The sequence below is a fragment of the Eubalaena glacialis genome, chromosome 6, assembly GCF_028564815.1.
Source record: "Eubalaena glacialis isolate mEubGla1 chromosome 6, mEubGla1.1.hap2.+ XY, whole genome shotgun sequence".
NCBI lineage: Eukaryota > Metazoa > Chordata > Mammalia > Artiodactyla > Balaenidae > Eubalaena > Eubalaena glacialis.
The window spans coordinates 134,264,209-134,285,514 of NC_083721.1; the positions used below are offsets into that span (position 1 = coordinate 134,264,209).

Below are 21,306 nucleotides of genomic sequence, written 5' to 3' on the forward strand. Positions count from 1 at the left end.
GTTTGAAAATGGCTGTTATGTGGGTGGGCCCAGGAGACGCTGGAAGGATCTGGATTCCTGAAGCCCCAAGAGCTACTGAGTTTTCTGGGTCGGACTGTAGAGAGCAGGTGGAGGGCCAGGAGGAGGGGCCTTTCCCCATAGAATCCAAGATGCCACGTATCCCCAGGTGGTGTCCAGGTAACCACCGGGAACCTGGAGAGACAGGGGCAGGATCTTCCACCCCTGTCGAGGTGGTCAGAGTGGGGTCACACAGAGGAGAAAGAGTCAGCACATCCTCTTATATCAGCTCTTTTTTTCTCCTCCAAAACAATACTGCAAGCAGGGGCCTGGGTTCAAATCCCAGCTCTGTCACTTAGCTGAGAGATTCTGGGCCAGCATCCCAGTTTCTTAGTATTGCATTTTTTAACCTGGAAATTATTTGGATGGCCTTTAACCCCTGCATCACCTAGACCAGTGGCCTCAAACTTTAGCAGTAGGAATGTGGTTAATTTGTATTTAAACCATAGCTCATGGAGGTCTTAAAGCCTAGATGATGGAAAATTATAGGCCAGAAATGCTGTTGATGCAAATGTACATTACCATACTCTATATAGAGAGCGAAGCAAACCAACAACTCCACAACAAACTAAGTTGGTAATGATGAAGTGAAGCTAACAATAACTTACTAACGAAGTTTTTTCATGGGAAACTGTAGGCCTCCCAACCATGCTTGCATGTGCACATGTGCAGAGCTCTGGCACTCTGCCAGATGCTGCCAGGGCCCCAGACTTATGGCAGAACACTGGACTCCATCTTTGCTTAGCTCTAGCAACATGATGATTTTATCATATTAATGCAGTGGAGTTCCACCTTTCGCAAACATTAGGTTCTGTGGTCAAAATGTGAGGTGACACTCTTACATAGTGAAATGTCCCTGAATGCCAGGCAGCTTGGCAAGATGACCTTGCCCTCAAACACCCACTGGGGCACCACCAGTCACCCAGGTGCTCCTTTTGGACGTTTACCTGGTACTGGTCTGAGGGCAGACTTGCTGTAACATCTTTTCTTTCCCTCCCTCCTCTCCCCTGCACTTCTCTCCCTCTCTTTTGTCAAGCATATTGCAAATTAGGTATGCAGTCAGCCTCTAGTAGAGAAACCTGACTAACCTGGCTTAAACAAGGAAGGGCTTTGGTTTTTCAGGTGAGAGAAGTCACGGTAGGACTTGAGGTGGCCCAGCTGCACAGTGATGCCATCAGGCAGGTCCCAGACCCCTGCTGTCATTCTATTCTGCCTCCTTGTTCTGTGGGTTATCTTCATGCAGCCTGGCTCCATAGGTCACCTCTGCATTCAAGGCAGAAAAAGATAGCAAGAGCTTCCCTAGAATCCCCTCCCCCTCCAGCAGACTGCAGCTTATGTCTTATTGGCCAGAACTGAGTCACACGATCACCGTTATCCTCTAGAGAGGCTGGGAAAGCAGAATTTCACTTTTACAGTTTCCAGGCTGGCAAGGGAGTAGGAGGTTGCCGGTTGGTATTGGGGGAGTCCAATAGCACCTGCTAGCGTTCATAAGTGAAGTGGCCCCATCACGCAACTCTGACCCAGGTTTTAGTAATCCTTCTAATTCACTTCATAGGTTACTCGTAGATAGCTCTTAGATGCCCTCAAAAGTCCATCCCCCAGAACATCTTTCTCCCTAAGAGATGAGGAGAGGGCTGATGCATTGCATCCATTTGTGAGCCTGAGGGAGGGCTCTCAGGGAGCTTCAGGCCACACATCCCTGGGCATCTGTGTGGCTTCTGGAAGGATTGACTAATTTTGATGACATTTCACCCCTTGTTTAAAGTGGTAAGGTGCATATTGTTTGGTTGATGTTTCAGAGCACAGTCAGGAAATAAAAGAGCAATTGATAAATATTTGTATTGGGTGGTGACTGGCATAAGCCACTCCCCATTGGGAGGAAAGTGGCCACAGGGACTGTGTAGACTTTGAGACTGAGGTGTCTGAAAGAATCCAGGTACCTGCGCTGTGGCCTCCCAGCCAGCCGCCCCTCCTCCACAGCACTTGGTTGAGCTGCTGGCAAGGCCAGACCGTGCCCAGCGTGTTTTCCAGAGGCTGCTGTCTCCTTCCCCCACAGCATCCACTTGCTGGTCTGAATCCGTAAGTTTTGCCAGCTTCATTCTGCATGCTCATTTGCATGACTTTACCCTGATACTCTCATCTGATGGCTGGTGGTGCAGAGCACAAACAGCAGCTTCATTGTCAAGGGCTTGTCATGCCCAGCTGCTTTCTGCCACTTGGGGATGCTTCCCCAGCCGCGGGCCAAGGCCTGGCCAAGGCTAAAAGAAGACACACATACATTCCTTTTCATGATTTCTCTTCCAGAGAAGAGAATCTTGAGTCAATTCATGCAAATTACCATGCAAATTTCCACAGCACACTTTATTACTGTGTCTTGTCAGAATGTGGATGCAAAATTACATTTCATAATAAATGCATGTAGCAAAAACGATTTCAACAAGTGCCTCAGGAAACATCTCTTTCCTCGGGCATATGCTGGGCCAATGGGAGCTTTTGTGTAGAGGGAGGCGTGTAACGCGCCATCATTCTGCACTGTGTGTCTGAGCCCCTGTTAACACTGGTTAACACCACCTTCAGAAGAAGATAAATGTGGATGCAGCTATGAAATCTATCCTTGTTAAGGTTCCACCTGTTTTGTATAAAACGAAGTGCCTGCCATTTTTCATAAGCAGTACAGTTGGCAAGTACAGCAATATTAAAGGAATAAATAAGCATTGCCAGGTTTGGGGTGATCTAACCACAGCAGGATGCAGCGCAGCCTCCTCGGAGGGGCATCGAGCAGTACAGGAGGCTCACCCAGCACAGTCAAGGAGGGAAGGGGAGGATCGTGGGGGTCATGTACTGGTAGGAGAGTCTCAGAGTCAAGCCTGCTGCTCATGTTGTCTTGATACCCTCTTTACATCCTTGTGGAAAAGTTTCCAGCATGAATAATTTACTGCATACCTCATAAGAGGAAACGGAATACAGAGAATGAATGCTGTGGCCAAGACTCCATGGTTCCTTTGGAACCCACCTCTTTGAGGGCCAGCCTTTCCTGAAGCTCTGGGAACACTCATTTATTGGGATGTGAATACAGATTACAAGCACAAGGGTTCCCAGGACCAAGTTTCTACAGCATCTTTTGGAAATCCCTCAGTCAGTTGGTCAGTCCTCATTTTGTTTGCACAGAGTACCTTCACGCAGTCTAACTCATTTGATCCAAGAGTCCTTGAAGGAAGCTGTGATTATCCCCATTTTAGAGATAAGAAGCTGAGGGCCAGAGAGGCTGTCATTTTTCCAGGATACTCCCAACACAGTGTTCTTCCAAGCCCATTATACAGCATTCAGAGCCTGCCAAGGCACTGGCAGAGGTCCCTGAAGACAGACCAGGGCCCTCTGGGCACATGACCCCACCCAGGTCCATTTGGGTGGGGCACTCTGCTAGCTGCATGCCAGATCCTCTAGGCCTGGCCATGCACTGCCCTAGGAGGCACTGACAGGGAGCCTAGGTTTGCTGGCAGAAATCTGTCCCCCTCCCCCATGGAGGCTCCTGGTCACCTCAGCCTCTTAGCCTCCTGGCCTCACCAGGGCTGTGTGCATACATCGATCTGGGCTTTACCTTCAAAGCAGAAATGACTCCCTCCCCACCACACACTCATACCCACACAAGCCTCTTACACCTACTACTTTCCACATGCAGATACACAGTTGCATGCACACCTGTGTATCTCCATTCATCATGTGTCTACTCACATACACTCATACACACATTCCCATCAATACACTCACACACAGTATGACCTGTGCTGACCTTTGAGAGGGAATGGAGGTTGTGGCCTACCTGGGTAGCTAGTTGTTCTTTTTGTCTGGTGTCCCCATATTATCCTTTCAGATAATTTCTGTTGATCCGTTTTCAAGTTCACTGTTTCATCTGTCATTTGCTGTCTTCTGTTAAGCATTTAAAAATTTCAGATATTGTATTTTTAGTTCTAAATTTATATTTGCTTCTTTATGGTTTCTCTTTCTCTGCTGAGATGCACAGATTAAAATCTGTGTCTTTATTGTGAGCATGTTTTCTTTATATGTTTGAGCATAATTGTATTAGCTGCCTAAAAATGCTTGCTACTTCCAACATCTGGGTCACCTCAGGGTTGGTCTCCATTTATTCTTTTTTTTCTTAAATATGGCTTTTACTTCATATGTATAGTAATTTTGAGTTGTATACTACATTGTGATTAAGACTATGGATTCTGCTTGTTCCTTTGGAATAGTACTTGTTGAACCCAAATTCTCAATTCTCTCCCCCATGGTAGGCAGCAACTTCAAGTTCTGTTCAGCTTTGTTTGTTTGGTTTTCAGTCTTAGGCTGCTTGTGGTCTCTTTGGGCCAGAGATTTGGGTAGCATTTACATGCAGAATTTGGGATTTCTCATCTCCAGGATTTTCCACATTTTTCGGCTGCTGTGATAGTTTTATGATCTGCCCTCTCATTTTTAACCAGTAAGACTATGGGTTTCTTGCCAAGTTGTAGCCACCCCTCAGCTCCAGCCGGGGCTGCCTTTAGGTGAATAAACAGTCATAAAAACAGGAGCCTTGCCCAGGGCCATTCTCTTCTTTTAAATGTTGACTCCCCTCTAGATTCTACCTGCTTTTGTCACTTTCTAGTGCCTTCAGATAGTTGTTTTTTACATTCTGCTCAGAATTTATAATTGTAATCTGTAAGAGGGTTGGTTCTGATTACCAAAATCAGAACACCCCCATTCCCTCCATCTGGGAGTTACTCCCCGTACTTCCCATCCTCTACTATTTCCCCATCTTCACCTGCTGGAAAGTTAGTATTCACTCAAGGACTGGCATAGTTGCCCTGCCTTTCCTCAAGAAATCAGTCAGAAGCAAGGTCCCCCTCCTCTTAGAGACCCTCTAACTACAATAGCCCTACCCATCTGTCAGGGACCATAGTTCTGTGTGCTAATCTTAGCTCCTCCACAAGTTTGTAAGTTCAAGGCTGAATCGTGAACTGTGAATAGGTGTTAGCCATATGGAGGAGCATTCCATGGGAGGGAACAACTCCTTATAGGCTGGGACCAGGGCTTATTTTGGTCTAACACATAGTAAACACTCAAGAGTGAATAAGTGAATGAGTACTACTTATTTACACCATATGCCAGAAAGGAGCTGCCCAGGAAAGACTGTGACCACCTTCTCCCTGCAGATCTGGCCTGTCTGGGAGCAATGGGCTCCAGCTGGCAGTAGTGTAGGGCCAACTGCTTATGCCTTGTGTCTGGAAAAATAAATGATGCCAAGGAGCTAGAAAATTTCTGGTAACCAAGGCCATCTTAAAAGTTCTTGTTTCTGTTCTGCCCTTAGAGAGCTGACTTTTGTTGTTGTTGTTAAAACGCAAATGAACTTCCTCTTACGTGGACTCTGCCGAGCTGTTATGGCTCATGACCATAGATTCTGACAGGAGGGAGCCAGGCAGGATGTGACCCCCACACACACACTCAGTGACAGCTTCAGAAATGAAGGGACGTCAGGAAGCAGAGGGAATATAGCTCAACAGTCAGGAGCAGGGGCTTTGCAGTCAGGGAGACCTGGGTTCTAACCCTGCCTCTGCCACCCCCACCTGTATGACCTCAGTTCTGAGTGAGCCTTGGTTTTTTCGTCCGTGATTAGCCCCTTCTGCAGGCATGGGCATCTCCCTGTCTCTCACCCCAGGCAAGGAATCTGCCCCTCCTCCTGGATACCACAACTTCCTCAGACCAATTACAGCAGGAGCTCAGAATCTATGCAGCTGTTTGCAAACTTTACTGCACAAATGAGTTATCTGGGGGCTTGTCTGGAATTCTGATTCCCAGACTGACACCCCAGAGATTGTGATTCTGTCTGTCTGGGCTGGGCTCAGCAATCTGCATATTTAACAAGCTTCTGATGTGATTCTGAAGCAGGTGGTCCATGCACTACGTGTTGAGAATTACCAAATCACTGGCCAGTGGGAGAGACTGACTAGTATGAGATCTTTCCAGTTTAGAAGAGAAACTGTTAAATGAGGGGCCCTGAGGCCAACCTGAGGGCTCAGAAGATGACTGGATTCAGCAGAGGAGCTGAATCTTGATCTCTGATTAGGTTTTAACCATGTGGAAGAGCATTAGAAAAGGCACAGAAACACAAAGTGACTTGTGTGTGTAGAATCCTGACCACAGTATTATTACTAAAGTATAAAGTGCAAGCTGGGAAAGAGGGGAATGAGGTCAAAGGAAGCGAAGGGCAGGCCCTTTGCAGACCAAGCTGAAGTGTTTGGATTGTTTCCTGGGGGCAGTAGGGAGTGATATGGTCAGATTTATGTTTTAGAAAGATAACACTGGTGCTGGTGAGAGATTATTTATCCAGGGAGAACCTCAGGGCAGAGACCAGTCAGGAAGCTGTTGAGGCTATTCAGGTAAAAGAAGTTGGAGGACTGAACTGGGACAGTGCTGGTGGGGATGGAGAGAAGCAGACAGGTGAAAACGCTCAGGAGGCAAAGTATCAGCTCAGTGATTCCTCTGCTGTGAGGGGGTGGATGAGAGAGCAAGGGAAGAGGAGGAACTCAGGAGGGCTTCTGGAGGCTTGGGCACCTATGGAGGTGGAGGTGCCATTCATCGAGATGGGGAAAGTAGAAGAAGTAAGTCTGGAGGGGGATGATGGGCTCCGGGTGGGACACATATGTTTAGTGAGAGGTCTAGAGGACACGTGGATGGACATGTCCAGTAAGTGGTCAGATACCTGGATCTGGGGCTCAGGACAGAGGTGAGGCCTGGAATGTAGGTTGGGAAGCCAGCAGCACATCCTTTTTGAAGCTGTGACAGTAAATGAGGTCCCCTGACACAAAACAGTAGGGAACACCCACATTTTAGGGACAGAGAAAGGATGAGGATCCTGTAAGAGGCCAATAAGGAACAGCAGTTAGAGAGGCAGGGAGAGCCAGAAACAAGTCATGTCATGAAAGCAAAGGAAGGAAGAGTGGCAAGGAAGAGATTGGTCCACAGGGTCAAGTACATCTAGTAGAGTCTGGCCTATAGAGTGTCCTTACAATTTGGAGATGAATGGCCATGGCAACCACAGCCAGAGCAGCCTCAGTGGGCAGAGGGGCAGGAGTCAGACCACTGAGCAGTGGGTGAGAAGGGAGGAAGTGGGGACAGCTGGTTTGGGCCCTTTTCCAAGAAGCATACCAAGGGAATGGAGGTGAGAGATTGGCAGAGAGCTGGAGAGCCACTTAGTGACAGGGAAGGGTTCTTTTTTAAGGATGCAAGAACTTTAAGAATGTTTCTTGGATGAAAGGAAAGAGTGAGTAGAGAATGAGGGGTTGAGAAAAGAGAAAAGAACCTTGATGGCTGAGAGGCTCAGGGCCAAGAGAACCCCAAGGAGAGGCTTGCTTTGACAGAAGGAGCAAATGCTCAGAGCCTGGAGGGATGGGGATACGGCTGGACACACGTAGACAACTTTGCAAATATCTTTGTATCCTGGCTCTGCCATTTCCAGCTGTTGACGCTGAGCAAGTAATTTAGCATCTCTTATACAGTTGACCCTTGAACAACATGGGTCTAAACTGGGCTGGTCCACTTATATGCAATTGTTTTCAGTAGTAAATACTACGGTACTACACCATCTGCAGTTGGTTGAACAGAGGAACCGAAGTGCGTATACAGAGGACCGACTGTAAGTTATACACGGGTTTTCCACTGTGTGGATGGTCGGCACCCCTAACCCCCACGTTGCTCAGGGGTCAACTTTATTTAGTCTTCTTAGCAGAAACGTATAAATACTAAAGAGCATAACTCATGGCACAGGTTATCAGGATTAAGTTAAGTAATGCATATAAAGTACTTACCTGGCACATGATAAGCACTCAGATGTTTAGTCATTGTTACTGTAGTTATCATTGTTGTTATATTAGAGGGTAAAAGCAAGGAATTGAAGTGGTTTGTACCTAATGTTGTAAAGTAGATTTGAGGCCATCTTCTGAGAGTGAGTCTCACTGAGGATGAAGCAGGGACAAAACAGGAGGATGTTATGAATTGTTACTGATGTGGATGGAAACAGGAGGTGGTCAAAGACAAGTCACATGTTTTTATATATCACAGACTTACCGTTTCTGGTGCTCCTATATTCCTTCTTTAAAGATCCAAACTTCCATCTGTAAAATTTCCCTTCAGCCTAAAGCATTTCCTGTAATGAGGGCTCACTGGTGACAAATGATCACAGTTTTCCCTTATCTGAAAATGTTTTTGTTTTGCCCTCAGTGTTGAAGGAAATTTTCACTGGCTTTAAAATTCTAGGCTGACATGATGGGGATGATGGTGGTTTGTTTCTTTTAGAATTTTAAAGATGTTGCTCCATTGTCTTCTGTCCTCAATTGTTTCTGAAGGGAAATCAACCATCATTCCTGTCACTGTTTACTTGTATGTATTGTGTCTTTCTGTTTCCTAGCTGCTGTTAAGGTTTTCTCTTTATCTTTAGTTTTCAGCAATTTGACTATGACTTGTGTGGGTGTGGTTTCCTTTGTATCCTGTTTTAGGTTCACTGAGCTTCTTGAAGCTGTGGGTTGATGTTTCTAATCAAATTGAGAAAATATCTGACCATTAGTTTTTGTTTGTTTGTTTGTTTTTACTCTTTCTGAAACCCCAACTACATGTATATCAGGTCTTTATATTGCCCTAGAAGTTCTTGAAGTTCTGTTCATTTTTATTCTATCTTTTTAAAATCTGTGCTTCAGTTTGAACAATTTATTTTGGACTGTCTTCAAGTTTACTGCCCTTTCCTCGGCATTTTTATTTCAGGTATTGTGCTTTTTTGTGTTAAGATTTCTGGGTTTTGTTTTAGTCTCCATATATCTCTTGAAATTCACCCATCATATTCATCTTTTTCCTTTATATTTTTAACACAGTTATAATAATTATTTTAAAGTTCTTGTCTGCTAGTCCAACATCTGAGTCATCTGGGTATCTGTTTCTATTGAGTTTTTTCCCATTAATTATGGCTTAAATTTCCTGCCTCTTCATGTCTAATCCTTTTTTATTTTGTAGTGGACATTGTGAATAATAAGTTGTAGAGATTCATAGATTCTGTTACCTTCCTCTGAAGAGTGTTGAGTTTTATTTCAATGGGGAATTAAATTATGGGCAACTAATCCTTTTTTTTTGGAAGGGTTTACTTACCATGGTTTTTTTTTGTTTTTTGTTGTTTTGTTTTTTTGTTTTAATAGATCTTTATTGGAGTATAATTGCTTCACAATACTCTGTTAGTTTCTGTTGTACACCAAAGTGAATCAGCCATATGCATACATATGTCCCCATATCCCCTCCCTCTTGAGCCTCCCTCCCATCCTCCCTATCCCACCCCTCTAGGTCATCACAAAGCACCGAGCTGATCTCCCTGTGCTATGCTGCTACTTCCCACTAGCTATCTATTTTACATTTGGTAGTGTATATATGTCGATGCTACTCTCACTTCGCCCCAGCTTCCCCCTCCCACCCTGTGTCCTCAAGTCCATTCTCTATGTCTACATCTTTATTCCTGCCCTGCAACTAGGTTCATCAGTACCATTTGTTTTTGTTTTTTTTTTTAGATTCCATATATATGCGTTAGAATACGGTATTTGTTTTTCTCTTTCTGACTTACCTCACTCTGTATGACAGACTCTAGGTCCATCCACCTCACTACAGATAACTCAATTTCGTTTCTTTTTATGGCTGAGTAATATTCCATTGTATATATGTGCCACATCTTCTGGGCGGAAGACCTAAATAGACATTTCACCAAGGAAGACATACAGATGACCAAGAGGCACATGAAAAGATGCTCAACATCACTAATTATTAGAGAAATGCAAATCAGAACTACAGTGAGGTATCCACCTCACACTGGTCAGAATGGCTGTTATCAAAAAATCTAGAAACAATAAATGCTGGAGAGGGTGTGGTGAAAAAGGAACCCTCCTGCACTGTTGGTGGGAATGTAAATCGATACAGCCACTGTGGAAAACAGTATGGAGGTTCCTTAAAAATCTAAAAATAGAACTACTGTACGACCCAGCAATCCCACTACTGGGCATATGCCCTGAGAAAACCATAATTCAAAAAGAGACATGTACCACAGTGTTCATTGCAGCACTATTTACAATAGCCAGGACATGGAACCTACTTACCATGTTTAAAGTTTGTTAAGATAGGTCTCTTTTGGTTTTTTCCTTAGTCCTCTGATATAACCCTTAGTCCTGAGATGATGCCCTTTTTCCCAAAGCTGGCCCTTCTGGGGTTCTCTTGAAATGCCTGAGGTGTTTACCAAGTCCTTCTAACTTGGTGGGACTAGGAAGCTACCTCAGGGGAAAAACTGGTTAAGCATAGGATCTCACTTCGTTTTCTTCCCTTCCTTTAGAGGTTATAACCCCTCCATTTTCTGCCTGCTTTTGGTCACTTTTCAGTGATTGCAAATTGTTATTTGTTGTATTTGTGCAGAGTTTATAATAGTTATCTGTGGGTGGGTTAGTTTGATACAAACTACTTAGCCATCACTGGAAGTGAAACTTAGGGAGATGTTTTTGAGCAGAGCTGATGGCTCAGCCACATCCAAGGACAGTGCCTGTGCTTTGGCACCAGTGTGTGCAGCTGTGGGAAGGTCTTCAGTGGCTCAACGGCCTGGCTGGGTGGGAAGTGTGGCCAGAACAGGTCTGAGAGACTGGGCACTTAAGGAACCAGGTGTTTCTCTCATGTAGAAGAAGCGTGAAAGTGGGAATAGAGGTGGGAGAGAGCTGGAGAGATAGGAAGTTGGTCCTTTCAGGCTTACTTTCATCATTACCACTGATTTGCTATTGTGAGGGGTAATAAAGTATGTGATTGTTCAGCAAACGGTGTTTATGATTATGGAGGCCACTGGGTTGAGCTTTACCAGAGCTTGATCCACAAGGCACAATCCTTGTCATGTCATCTGGTGACTTCTCTGTCCTCCATGGAAGCACACGTGAGGCGAAATGCGGTTGTCGTTGTTACATTATCATCGGGAACATCACTGTCACCACCCATGCTGCCTACCCTTGAGGGGTATGTTTCTCCGTGGTTCTTTGCTCTATTAGTTAGGATAGAGCTAGGCTGTATTAAAAGAAACTGCAAATAACAGTGGCTTAAGCGAAATAGAAGTCCAGTTCTCTGTCACACAGCAGTCTGGGCGTAAGAGTCTCAGGCTGCTGAGGGGGCTCTACAGGCAGGAACTCAGGCTTCCTCTGTCTGGTTCATCTGTCACCACTACTCTGTCACCTTCATCTGGATGGTCCAGTATGACTTATTATCACCTGTCTTTATTCCAAACAATGGGAAAGGGAAAGGGGCAGCTGTGGGTACATCGCCCCTCCCCATGAAGGACCCATCCCAGAAGATGCAAATGTCACCTTCACATCCCACTGACCAGAGAACTTAGCCACCCAGCTACAAAGGAAGCTGGGAAATACAGTCTTTATTTGGGGCAGGCATGAGTTCATCTATACGTTTGGAGTCCTAATACTATAGAAAGGGAGACTCCATGTTGGGGGACAGCTAGCAGTCCCTGCTACCAATCCTGAGGTCATACACCTGGTTTTTTAGCTCAAGGGTAACTTTACGGAAGGAGCTTGGCAGTCCCTGGGGAGCCCACTGAGCACTGGAGTTGAGAGATGTCCGCCTGCTCTGTACATTTCTCCGTGACAGCAGACAAGGATCATTGCTCTAACAGATACCAATAAATGGAGGTAGTGTGACTGTTGAGGAACAAGGCTCAGTCCACAAGCCACTCATCAATTCCAGACTTATTCCCTAGTGACTACACCATGCAGGAAAGGTGTGCAAAGCTGAGGTTGAAAGAGCCCAAGTGATTCCAAGATTTTACGCTGATCCTCCCAGCTCTGCCTCTGATTGGCAAAGTCACGCTAGGTGTGTGCTTTAACTTTCCAGGTCTCCAGAGTAGGGGATTGAGTTGTGTCTAAGGTGTTTGCTTAGCACGCATGTTGTAGAATTGTATGATTCCTTGACACTCCCTATCTTTGCACTAAAGCAAGCTTCCAGGAGGACGCAGCCACCTTAACTCCTTTGTGGAATGGGTGGGGGTGGGAGTGTACATGCACCTGCTTGCAGTCAGCCGGGGGGCCTGCAGACATGGGTTTTTCTATTTCCTTGGGCTTCCTTGGTTGTGGTTTTTGTAGTCAGAAGTCACCGCACAATTTTCCTTTCAATGAAGCTTATTTTTCAACCCTAGTTTTCTTTCAAAATGCTTTATTTATGCTTCTAGAACTATTATATGTTCATTGTAGAAAATAGAGAAAAGTATAATGAAAGAAGAAAAAAAAAAAGCACCCACAGTGTCAGTACTCAGACACCAGCACTATTAAGGCCTTAGTGTAGTCCCTTCACGTCAACGTCTAAGAAAATATGAAAAATACTTGTATCTCTACTTCAGTTAATCAAGTTGGGATCACACTATACATGATGTTTTGTAACCTGTTTTCTTTCACCTGATGACCATTTCCCGAAATCCTTAAATATTTTTCAAGGACGTGATTTTTAATGGCTGCCAAGGTTTCTAATCATTTGGATGAACCACAGTGTCCTTAACCAGTGCCCTGACATTCAGGCTGTGTCGGAGTCTCCATTATTATTAATTACATAGCAGTGACTGTTTCACGCTGACAGCGTCTTGCTCCCGTCACAAACACTGGGTGCGGGTTCGGCCCAGAGAGGTTGGAGGCCTGCCCCAAGCCACACAGCAAGTGAGTGGTGGGTCCCAGCCATCTGGCCCAACTGCGCCTCCTAGTGCCAGGACAGAGGAGGCACAGGCGTGACCTAGACAGTTGCCTTCCAGTGTGTCGGTCTGGGTAGGAAAGAGCCAGTGGGTTTCCCAGCGAGATGCTGCTGTGGGTGGCTGTGATGCCCCTGGGGAAAGCCAGCTGCTCTCTGCCCTCCCCCCGGCAAGCCGCCCTGCCCCCGCTCCACCTCCTGGGCAGTGGTGATCCCCCGCCAGGCGCTTGAGTTCCAGGGCTGAGGAGAAAAGCTTTGGGAGCCTCGAGTGGAGGCTGGGAGGGAAGGAGGCAGGCGGGGCCCGGCAGGCTGGGGCAGGGAGACCGCCTCGCTCCTGCTCCTCCAGGCCCCCACCTGAGCGGGGCAGGAGATACACGTTCCAGTGGCCTTGCTGCTGGGGAAGCCTCCTCACCCGCTCTCTGCTCTCCTTTCCAAAGCACTTTTCTCTTCCTCTCCAAAAAGTATCACTCCCTAAAAAGCCTATCCTCATCCTTGTTTAGCTCAAACTCACTCCCTCTGAGAGGGGCAAGAGAGTTCACTGTTGAGTTGGGGGTGGGGCAGCAGAGCAGAACCCACCTAAGGCTCAGCGTGGATGACCCCTTTTGCTGGCTGTGTCCCCGCCTGGGTGACTCAGCTTTTGCCCCTTTGCCTGCGACCTTTTGGGTTTGACCGTTCTGTGCTTTTCTCTAACAGGCAACCATTGGGATTGACTTCTTGTCAAAAACCATGTACTTGGAGGACCGTACGGTGAGCGCCTGACTTGAGAGCTGGGAGGACGGGGAGGGCTCCTTGGGACCTATCATCTGGGGCCCCTGCTGGGCACCGCTGAGAGCCTGTGCCTGGCCAGCATCCAAGAGCCGGGCCCTCCCTCAGCCCCCACTCCCACCACGAGGACCTCACTGCCCCCTGAGCCTCCTCCCTCCCTGTGACAGGTGCGACTGCAGCTCTGGGACACAGCCGGCCAGGAGAGGTTCCGCAGCCTGATCCCCAGCTACATCCGGGACTCCACGGTGGCCGTGGTGGTGTACGACATCACAAGTGAGTGTGGGGCCTGAGTGCTGGGCAGGGGGCAGCTCGCAGGGGCTCCGGGGCCCAGGTGCGGCCCCAGCCAGGCTGCAGAGTGTGTGTGTGTGTGTGTGTGTGTGAAGATGGGAGAAGACGCTGGTCCCCAGGCCAACCTTGACCTGGCAGCCGTGGTTTTGTCAGCAGCATCCCAGTTCCTTACCGGGTTCCCTGGGAGGGGAGGCCCAGCGGGTCCAGGAGGGCCTTGGGTGGCCTGCACTTCTCACACACTGTGGCTCTTCTGGCCAAATCGGCTGTTCTCAAGAGCGACGCACAGCCCTGAGGGAGGCTCGTGGGGCTGGGGTGAGGGGTAGGGCCTGGTGCAGAGCCCCACTGCCCAGGCAGGTGTCAGGGCACACACCTGGCAAGCCCCTGGGCTGCAGTCATGGGCGTGGTGGGAGGATGCCCCAGCCGGCTGCCTCTGGCTCTGACCGCAGGCTCCCTGCACACCTGAGAGCAGGTGGGAGCTGGGCCCCGAGGAGGCCTGGGCTCCTGCAGCCTGATGCTACGCAGAAGGAAGATCAGGCTGCGAGAAGCCCAGGTTTCCAGGAAGGGGCGCCTCCGCTCCCCTTGGGCCTGCGGGCCGCTCAGTGGTGGGCGTCGCCCTGTGACTGCTCTTCTGTGAGGCCTGTCACAGCTTCTGACTGAGGAGGGGGCTGCCCTGAAATGCCTGGCCTCTCCTGGCTTTTATCTGCTCCCGGGGCCGCCTTCCCCCTCCCCTGACTTTCAGGGCCTGAGGGTGCTCTTCAGAAACCCCTCTGAGCTCCTGTCAGTGGGGGGCTGCTCTGCAGGGCCCTCCTGCCCTGGGAGCTGCTGCGGTCCCACACACACACTGTCACACTGTTTCCAAGCTCAGCCAAGTCTACTGCACCCATTTCTCACTCTGCTGTGAGCCTCCAAAGTCAGGTCCGACTCTCAGGTGGGCCCTAGGACCACTAGTAGGAAGTCATGACCCAGCGGCCTTCCAGATGCTGTGACTTCTCTCCCCAGAGGGTGGCTCAGCACATGAGGGGCCTTCGGGGACCCCTGGCACAGCTCCACAAACACGTGCGGGCGTCCTCGGGAGGACCCAGGCCCACTGGACTGTGCTCCCGCCCCGCCCAGGTGTCTGAGGGTGCACACTCCCCTCCCTCCGGCTCCTGGTCTTACTCCCTTCCCACCCTCCCCCTCTCCTGCCAGGGCTGCCGCTCACGCCCTGTTTTATCTGCACTTTCCACCTCCAGATCTCAACTCCTTCCAACAGACCTCTAAGTGGATCGATGATGTCAGAACAGAGAGGGGCAGCGACGTCATCATCATGCTGGTGGGCAACAAGACGGACCTGGCCGACAAGAGGTAGGTGCAGGGGGCTGCAGACTGGGCCCCCTCCATGCCTCTGCAGCTCCTCCTGTACAGGGAGTGCTGGGATTTGTGGGTGAGCAGCCCCTGTGAGCTACCCCCTGCCCAGCACCCTGTCTGACCTGTCCCCCTGCATCTGGGAAGGACCCCCTTGGGGCACCAGAGGCTTTGAAAGCACCTGGTAGACGCCTACCCACAGGTGTGTCATGTCTGGAGCCCCACCTTCCAGGCTGGCAGGGGCAGGGCAGGCCTCCATGCGTGGCCTGAGTGGAGCCGTATGCACCCGGCTGGCCCAGCAGTGCGTGGTCTGGGCCCGGCCTCAGTGCAGACACAGACACAGCAGCCCTCGGGCTCCCACCGGCCCTGCCCCTGTGAAATGCCTGTGCTGACGTGGGTGTGGGTGTGAAGGGCCTGGTCCTTCGCTGTGTCTGGGTGTGACGCTCTCCCTGAAGAGGCTGCTCCACACCATCGTCCAGGCGCAGGGCTGACCCCAGCGCCCTTCCCTGCACTGGTCCACTCATCTCATGGGGCAGATAGAGCAATGAGTCATGGACTGAGGGCTTCCTGAGATGTACTCTGACCGTTTAGGGAATAATCTGGATTAGAGGCTGCTTTATTTGAATCTTGTCCTTGAAGTGAAGAAACGGAGTTCAAAGCCCAGCTCCTTTGCAGTAGGTGACCTTGGGGCCATTACTTTTAACCTCAGTGTTCTCATTTGGAAAATGGGGCTGATGGTACCACCCAGAGAGGCGGTCTGTGGCTGGCAGCGCTTTACGAATGTTGGCTCTGGCTGTGGTGACACTGGGAAAGGGACAGCAGCCACCTGCCTCAGGGTCTGCTCCCAACCTGGACGGAGCTGCCAAGGAGTAGGGAGGGGCTGGTGTCCCGCTGTGCCCTGTGCCCCCTGCGCCCTGAGGGAGCCCTGGGGTCCAACCCTGACCTCAGGGCTGACTGAGGGGCCCCCATCATCTGAGGCTGCTCCCTCCGCCCCCACCAGGGACTACTTCCCTACTGAACTGGTCCCGTCTCGCCTCCCCCCCAGGCAGATAACCATCGAGGAAGGGGAGCAGCGCGCCAAAGAACTGAGCGTTATGTTCATCGAGACCAGCGCGAAGACCGGCTACAACGTGAAGCAGGTGGGGTCCGCCGCCTTTGGCCAAGGGGCTAGCGACTAGGTGGGGCCGTCAACCCACCAGATGGGGAGCGAGTAGACTCCAGAGCTCTGCTGCTCGCCCTCAGGGCATCGGGGCTATGGGATCAGCCACCAACTTCAAGGAGGCCGAGAGAAGTAGCATTCCCCTGCTTCTTACCTCACGTGGGGTGGACGTGCAGGAGAGTCTCTCCAATCAGCATTTTGGGGTTCCTGCCTTGTGCTTGGCAAGTGCTCAGGGCTGTGGCGGTCCAGGCAGGCTTAGAGAAAAGAGCCCACCCACGGTGCGGTCCGAGCTCGCAGTGGGGGGAGGCCTGGGAGTCAGAAGCCTCAGAGGAGCCGTAGAGGGGGTGGGGTTAGGGCTGAGCCTGGGAGCAGGGGGCTTCTCCTGGGTCCACAGACCCCCAAGGAGTCCACGGATGGAATTCAGCAGGTCAGTGGACTTAGGTGGGAAACAACAAGTGTCTCTGCACTAACCTCTGACAGGTCTCCAGCATTTCCTGCAGCTGTGAGCGTAGGCAACACAGCTCCGTATGTTAGCAGCACCTGTGGCTTTATCACGATAGAGGTCACAGCCGCTTTCTTATCCCCTTATGGCGGGGTCGCAGGTCTCTTGAACTTTTTCCCACCTCAGTGTCTCAGGGGCTGTCAGACCCCCTGCCGGCTTCTGCTCTTTAACAGGTTCCCAAGGAAGCACAGGTGCTGCTAGTCACAAGTCTGTATCTTTAAAGATTTTAGAAGTTTGTTTCAATACTAAATGGTTTCCTTTACATAAAACTTATATGTAATTCATTTCCCACACTTAAAAGGAGCCCATAGGCTTCGCCAGCCTGCCAAAGGAATCTTTGGTTCAAAAAAGGTGAGGAAGCCCTGTCTGCAAGGAAAAGAGGACTCAGAGAGGTGATGAGGAGCGGGGGCGGCCTGGGCCAGGGGACCGGCATGGGCACAGGTGCTGCTGGAGGGGTGTCGGGGCCTGGCTGGGGGTCACTTCTGCCCTGCCGCCCCCAGCAGTGTGCAGGGGCACTAGACGAGCTGCCACTGCAGTAGCCGGCCTCACGCAGTGAGGGTTTACCCCGCCTGGGCAGTGCCTTGCCAGTGGCAGGTGGCAGAGGAGCAGGAAGGGACAGAATGGGAGGCCCCGAGCTCCCAGGAGTCAGTGCCCCCACCCCAGTTGGAGGGTCATCAACATGGCTCTCTTCCCTCCCATCCCCTTCCCAGCCTCCTTCAGAGTAAGGCCAGGGTGGCCGTGGTGTCACCTGGAGGAGGGAGCTACCTGTCCCTGGAGGCCTGCGGGAGACACTGGCTGCTGCTCTGCGCGGCCCTGATGGAAAGGCTTGGGGGGCAGGGAAGCAGAGGGCAGCAGCCCCAAGGGCAGGTAGCCCCTGCCCCCGTGGTCAGGGAGATGCTGATGCCCCCCTTTCCAGATTGCTCTGGAAGCCAGGCGATGGTCTGAGCCGGAGTTGTGTATGGTCAGTTCTAATCCTGTGTGGTGGAGAGGCATCTCCATGCAATGCAGCCTCCTGGAATCTGAACGTGAGCGTATCTGCTCTCAGAAGCCCCCATGTGACCCCAAGAGCTTCCATCTAACTGGCAGCTTGGCCACTGGCAGAGGCTGTGACCATTTTGACAGCCAGCCAGGCAGAGCAGGGCTGCCCGGGGCAAGGCCTTGAGGGAAGGCTTGGGGAGTGACTGGGCCCTCTGCACGCTCTCCCACTTCTGCCAGCCACGCTCGGAGCCCCCTCTGCAGCCCGCCCACAGGGTCCATACCATGCAGAGCCCACCAGCAGCTTCCCCGCCTGGACCCTTACCGCCTTTGGTCCTGTCACCCAGCCTGGGTGCTCCCACAGGGCTGGGCTCTGGGGGTGAGACCTTGAATAAGACTCACCCTGTCTTCAGAGAGCTCAGGCAGTGGAGAAGTTTTAAGCCCAGAGCTCACTTAGTTCCTGCAGTTGGTGTTTGTAGAGAGATGGGAGAGCATTCAGGATCTTCTGGTGCCTTGTATTTCTGCCTTGTACTTGCTGTCACCCGCTAGGTTCCACGCACGCACACACACACACACACACACAACCACACGCACACAGTTCTCATGCACACTTTACAGACTTACACGCACAGAAACCCCACATGTGTACATGTACACACCATACACACTCATTCCCCCCTGACAGATGCCACACATCCACACCACACCACCCATACTCCTCTACACACAATATGCACATCGCACTCACCCACACCCAAGCAAACCCACAATGTCACATTCACACTCCTGTGTCCTTATTCCCTCTGAAAAAATCTCTCCACTGTGACTGTGTGGCCCTGACTCCCAGCTGCCCCGATGCCCGTGGACTCGCAGGACTCCCTGAGGAGAGGGTCGTTGTGTCAAGGGCAGGTTGAAAGTCCCTTCCCCACACCAGGTCCCTGCATGGGCAGCGGGCCAGAAGCTTGTCTCCCAGGACCTAGATCGTTTTCTGCACTGGGGTAGGTCCCTGCCATCCCCATGACCCACACTCAGCCCCTCGTGACCCTGTGGCCAGCCTGCCTGGGTGAGAGGCCTGCCGGGGCCCAATGCCATGAGAGGTGCTGGGGGCACAGGCGGGAGAAGTTAGGTGCAGCCCCTGCTGTCCAGGGTGCAGTCAGTGGGACAGAAAGAGAGTAGAGCCCGAGGTCAGGGTGAGAAGAGGCAGAGGGTGGAGACACCGGGAGCAGGAGGGGAAGGATGGGGGCTCATGCTGCATCTCCCCCTCTCCCCAGCTCTTCCGACGTGTGGCCTCGGCTCTGCCTGGAATGGAGAATGTCCAGGAGAAAAGCAAAGAAGGCAGTATCCTTTTCCTTTGACAAGTGAGTGAAAGATGTGCTGCAGAAGCCATTTATTCATTGATTTATCCACGTGGTATGTTGGAACAGTGGACAGACCCTTGCCAGGTCTCCAGGCCAGCCTTCCTGGCAGATAGCTGTTCTGTGGGGCCTCCTCTGTACAGGGATGAGGCTGAACTCCAAGGTCCTTAAGACCACATCCAGCTCGAACCACCTAAGCTTCCAAAACAGTGTGGGAATGCCAGAGGGATGTGTGTGGAGTGACAGTGTGGGGAGTGAGAACTAGTAAGTGCCCTTCTTTCCAGTGAACACAGATGTGTAATTTCATGGGGACAAGTAGAATCTCCATTTCTGTGCGCTCAGACATGATTTCAGCATGGCCCAACCTCCTCTACGCGAGACGACTCCCCCACCAGGTGTCTCCTCCCCTGCCTGCCCTGCACAGCCCGGGCCTCCCCACTGCTCTGGGGGCAGCGTCTACACACCACTTACACCGTCCACCCCAGAACTCAGGCCACACCCAAAAGCTGAAACCGAGGCTCAGAGAGGTGGTCTGATTTGCCCAGTGGGAAGGAAGGCAGTTGTTCATTGTCTATTTACTAGTTTATTTATAGTCTGCCATGTTATAAAAAATGTGTGTTTATGTATATATACGTTACATACACACAAAACAAGATAAAAATGTACATAAGAAAATTGGGGTTTAGGGAAAATCAGGAAAAGTCATGGACAAAGTCATACTCAGAATATGCCATGGCCAGGTGGCCAAAAAGTGGTAAGGAGGGAAAGTGGTAAGTAGTCTTTAGGGGAAGCATGGCTTTTTACAGTACTTAACTTCTGAAGAACCTCTCCCGTCGTCCTTACCTAGGGAACACAAAACCTCCCTAGGACACGGGCAGCAGTTCCCATCGCAGGGCTGCTTCTCCCAGCCCCACAGGAAGGGCGATTCTGTGCAGGGCTGTGACCAGGCCTGGCCTGGCTGGGATTTCAGGCCGGTGAGGGCAGAGGGAGCAGCCTGGCTATGCACTCTGCACCCGCTCCTCTGGCGGTTCCGATCCGTGCTCCTCCAGCCCGCAGTCCCCACGGCGCCTGTGGAAGGGGCCTGAGCGGGGCTATGCTGACACCCTCCCCCAGCGATGTGGGTTCTCACAGCAGCAGCCTCAGGGTCTAAGCGACCCGTTCTGACGGGAGCTTGAGGGGTCGAGGTTGCTGTGCCCACCTGGGCAAGGCCCACGTAGCCCTGTAATTTGCGAGGTGGGCTCCGTGCCCGGCCGGCAGGCTCCACCTCCTGGGCACTTTGGGGTGGGGCTGATAGGTAACAAGGCCGAGGCTGAAGCTGGTCACCAGGAAGCCTTCTAAGAAAGGGTCTGTCAGGCCTGTGTTTAGATGATGGTCCCACAGCCCAGGACAGGTTTACTTCTGGTGGATACTGGTGAGGGCATGTGGAAGGGTCGGGGAAGAGGTGGAAGGGTGGGAGCTGGTGACCCTGCATCCTTCTCACCCAGGCAAAGAAAAGAGCAAGTTCCTGGGTGTTTGCTGAGGGACAGAGGGGCTGTGCAGGGCAACTTAGGGGGCACCGGGGCAGGAGCGGGAGTGGGAGCTCCTCCGAGAGAGTCATCTTCCTTAGCCCCGCCCCCTGCAGTGATCGACATCAAGCTGGACAAACCCCAGGAGCCTCCAGCCAGCGAGGGTGGCTGCTCCTGCTAATGCAGCCTGACCGCAGGCTTCCTTTGACACTACTCGCTTGTTGTGTTGCTTCCTATTGGTTAGCTTCCTAAGGGGGGTGGGAGATGAGCTTATCCAGATGGGAGGACTTTTCTTTTCTCTCTGTCTCTAGGAGTCGGGTGGGGTGGGGAGGGAGGCTGGGCATCAGGGATCACGTCACTCTTAACAGCTGTTACTTAAACAACTATTTTTTGGTTTGGTTGTAATATATTGTACTTTATTAAGATTGCCAAAAACTGTTAAAATTAAAAAAAAAAATTTAAACCATGTGTATACAACTTTTTGCCAGATAAAAATGTAGTCATTTTTATTTGAAAGATGTGCTTTTTTGTTTTTGTATATTTGTAAACTTACAGAGAACCTTTTCCACACGCCTCCTCCTTCCT

At 50.7% G+C, this 21,306-nt stretch overlaps 1 protein-coding gene across 1 annotated transcript in view; it reads left to right on the forward strand.

The window, feature by feature from the left end:
- The window catches only part of RAB6B (RAB6B, member RAS oncogene family), a 55,357-nt gene extending 34,299 nt beyond the window's left edge, over positions 1–21,058 (forward strand). Inside the window, exons 3-8 of the mRNA XM_061193672.1 lie at positions 13,522–13,575; positions 13,761–13,866; positions 15,114–15,225; positions 16,271–16,364; positions 19,133–19,199; positions 20,838–21,058. Coding sequence (XP_061049655.1) covers positions 13,522–13,575; positions 13,761–13,866; positions 15,114–15,225; positions 16,271–16,364; positions 19,133–19,199; positions 20,838–20,902 — 498 coding nt within the window. The 3' untranslated portion in view covers positions 20,903–21,058. The remainder of the gene's footprint in view (positions 1–13,521; positions 13,576–13,760; positions 13,867–15,113; positions 15,226–16,270; positions 16,365–19,132; positions 19,200–20,837) is intronic.
- The last annotated feature ends 248 nt before the right edge of the window (positions 21,059–21,306 follow it).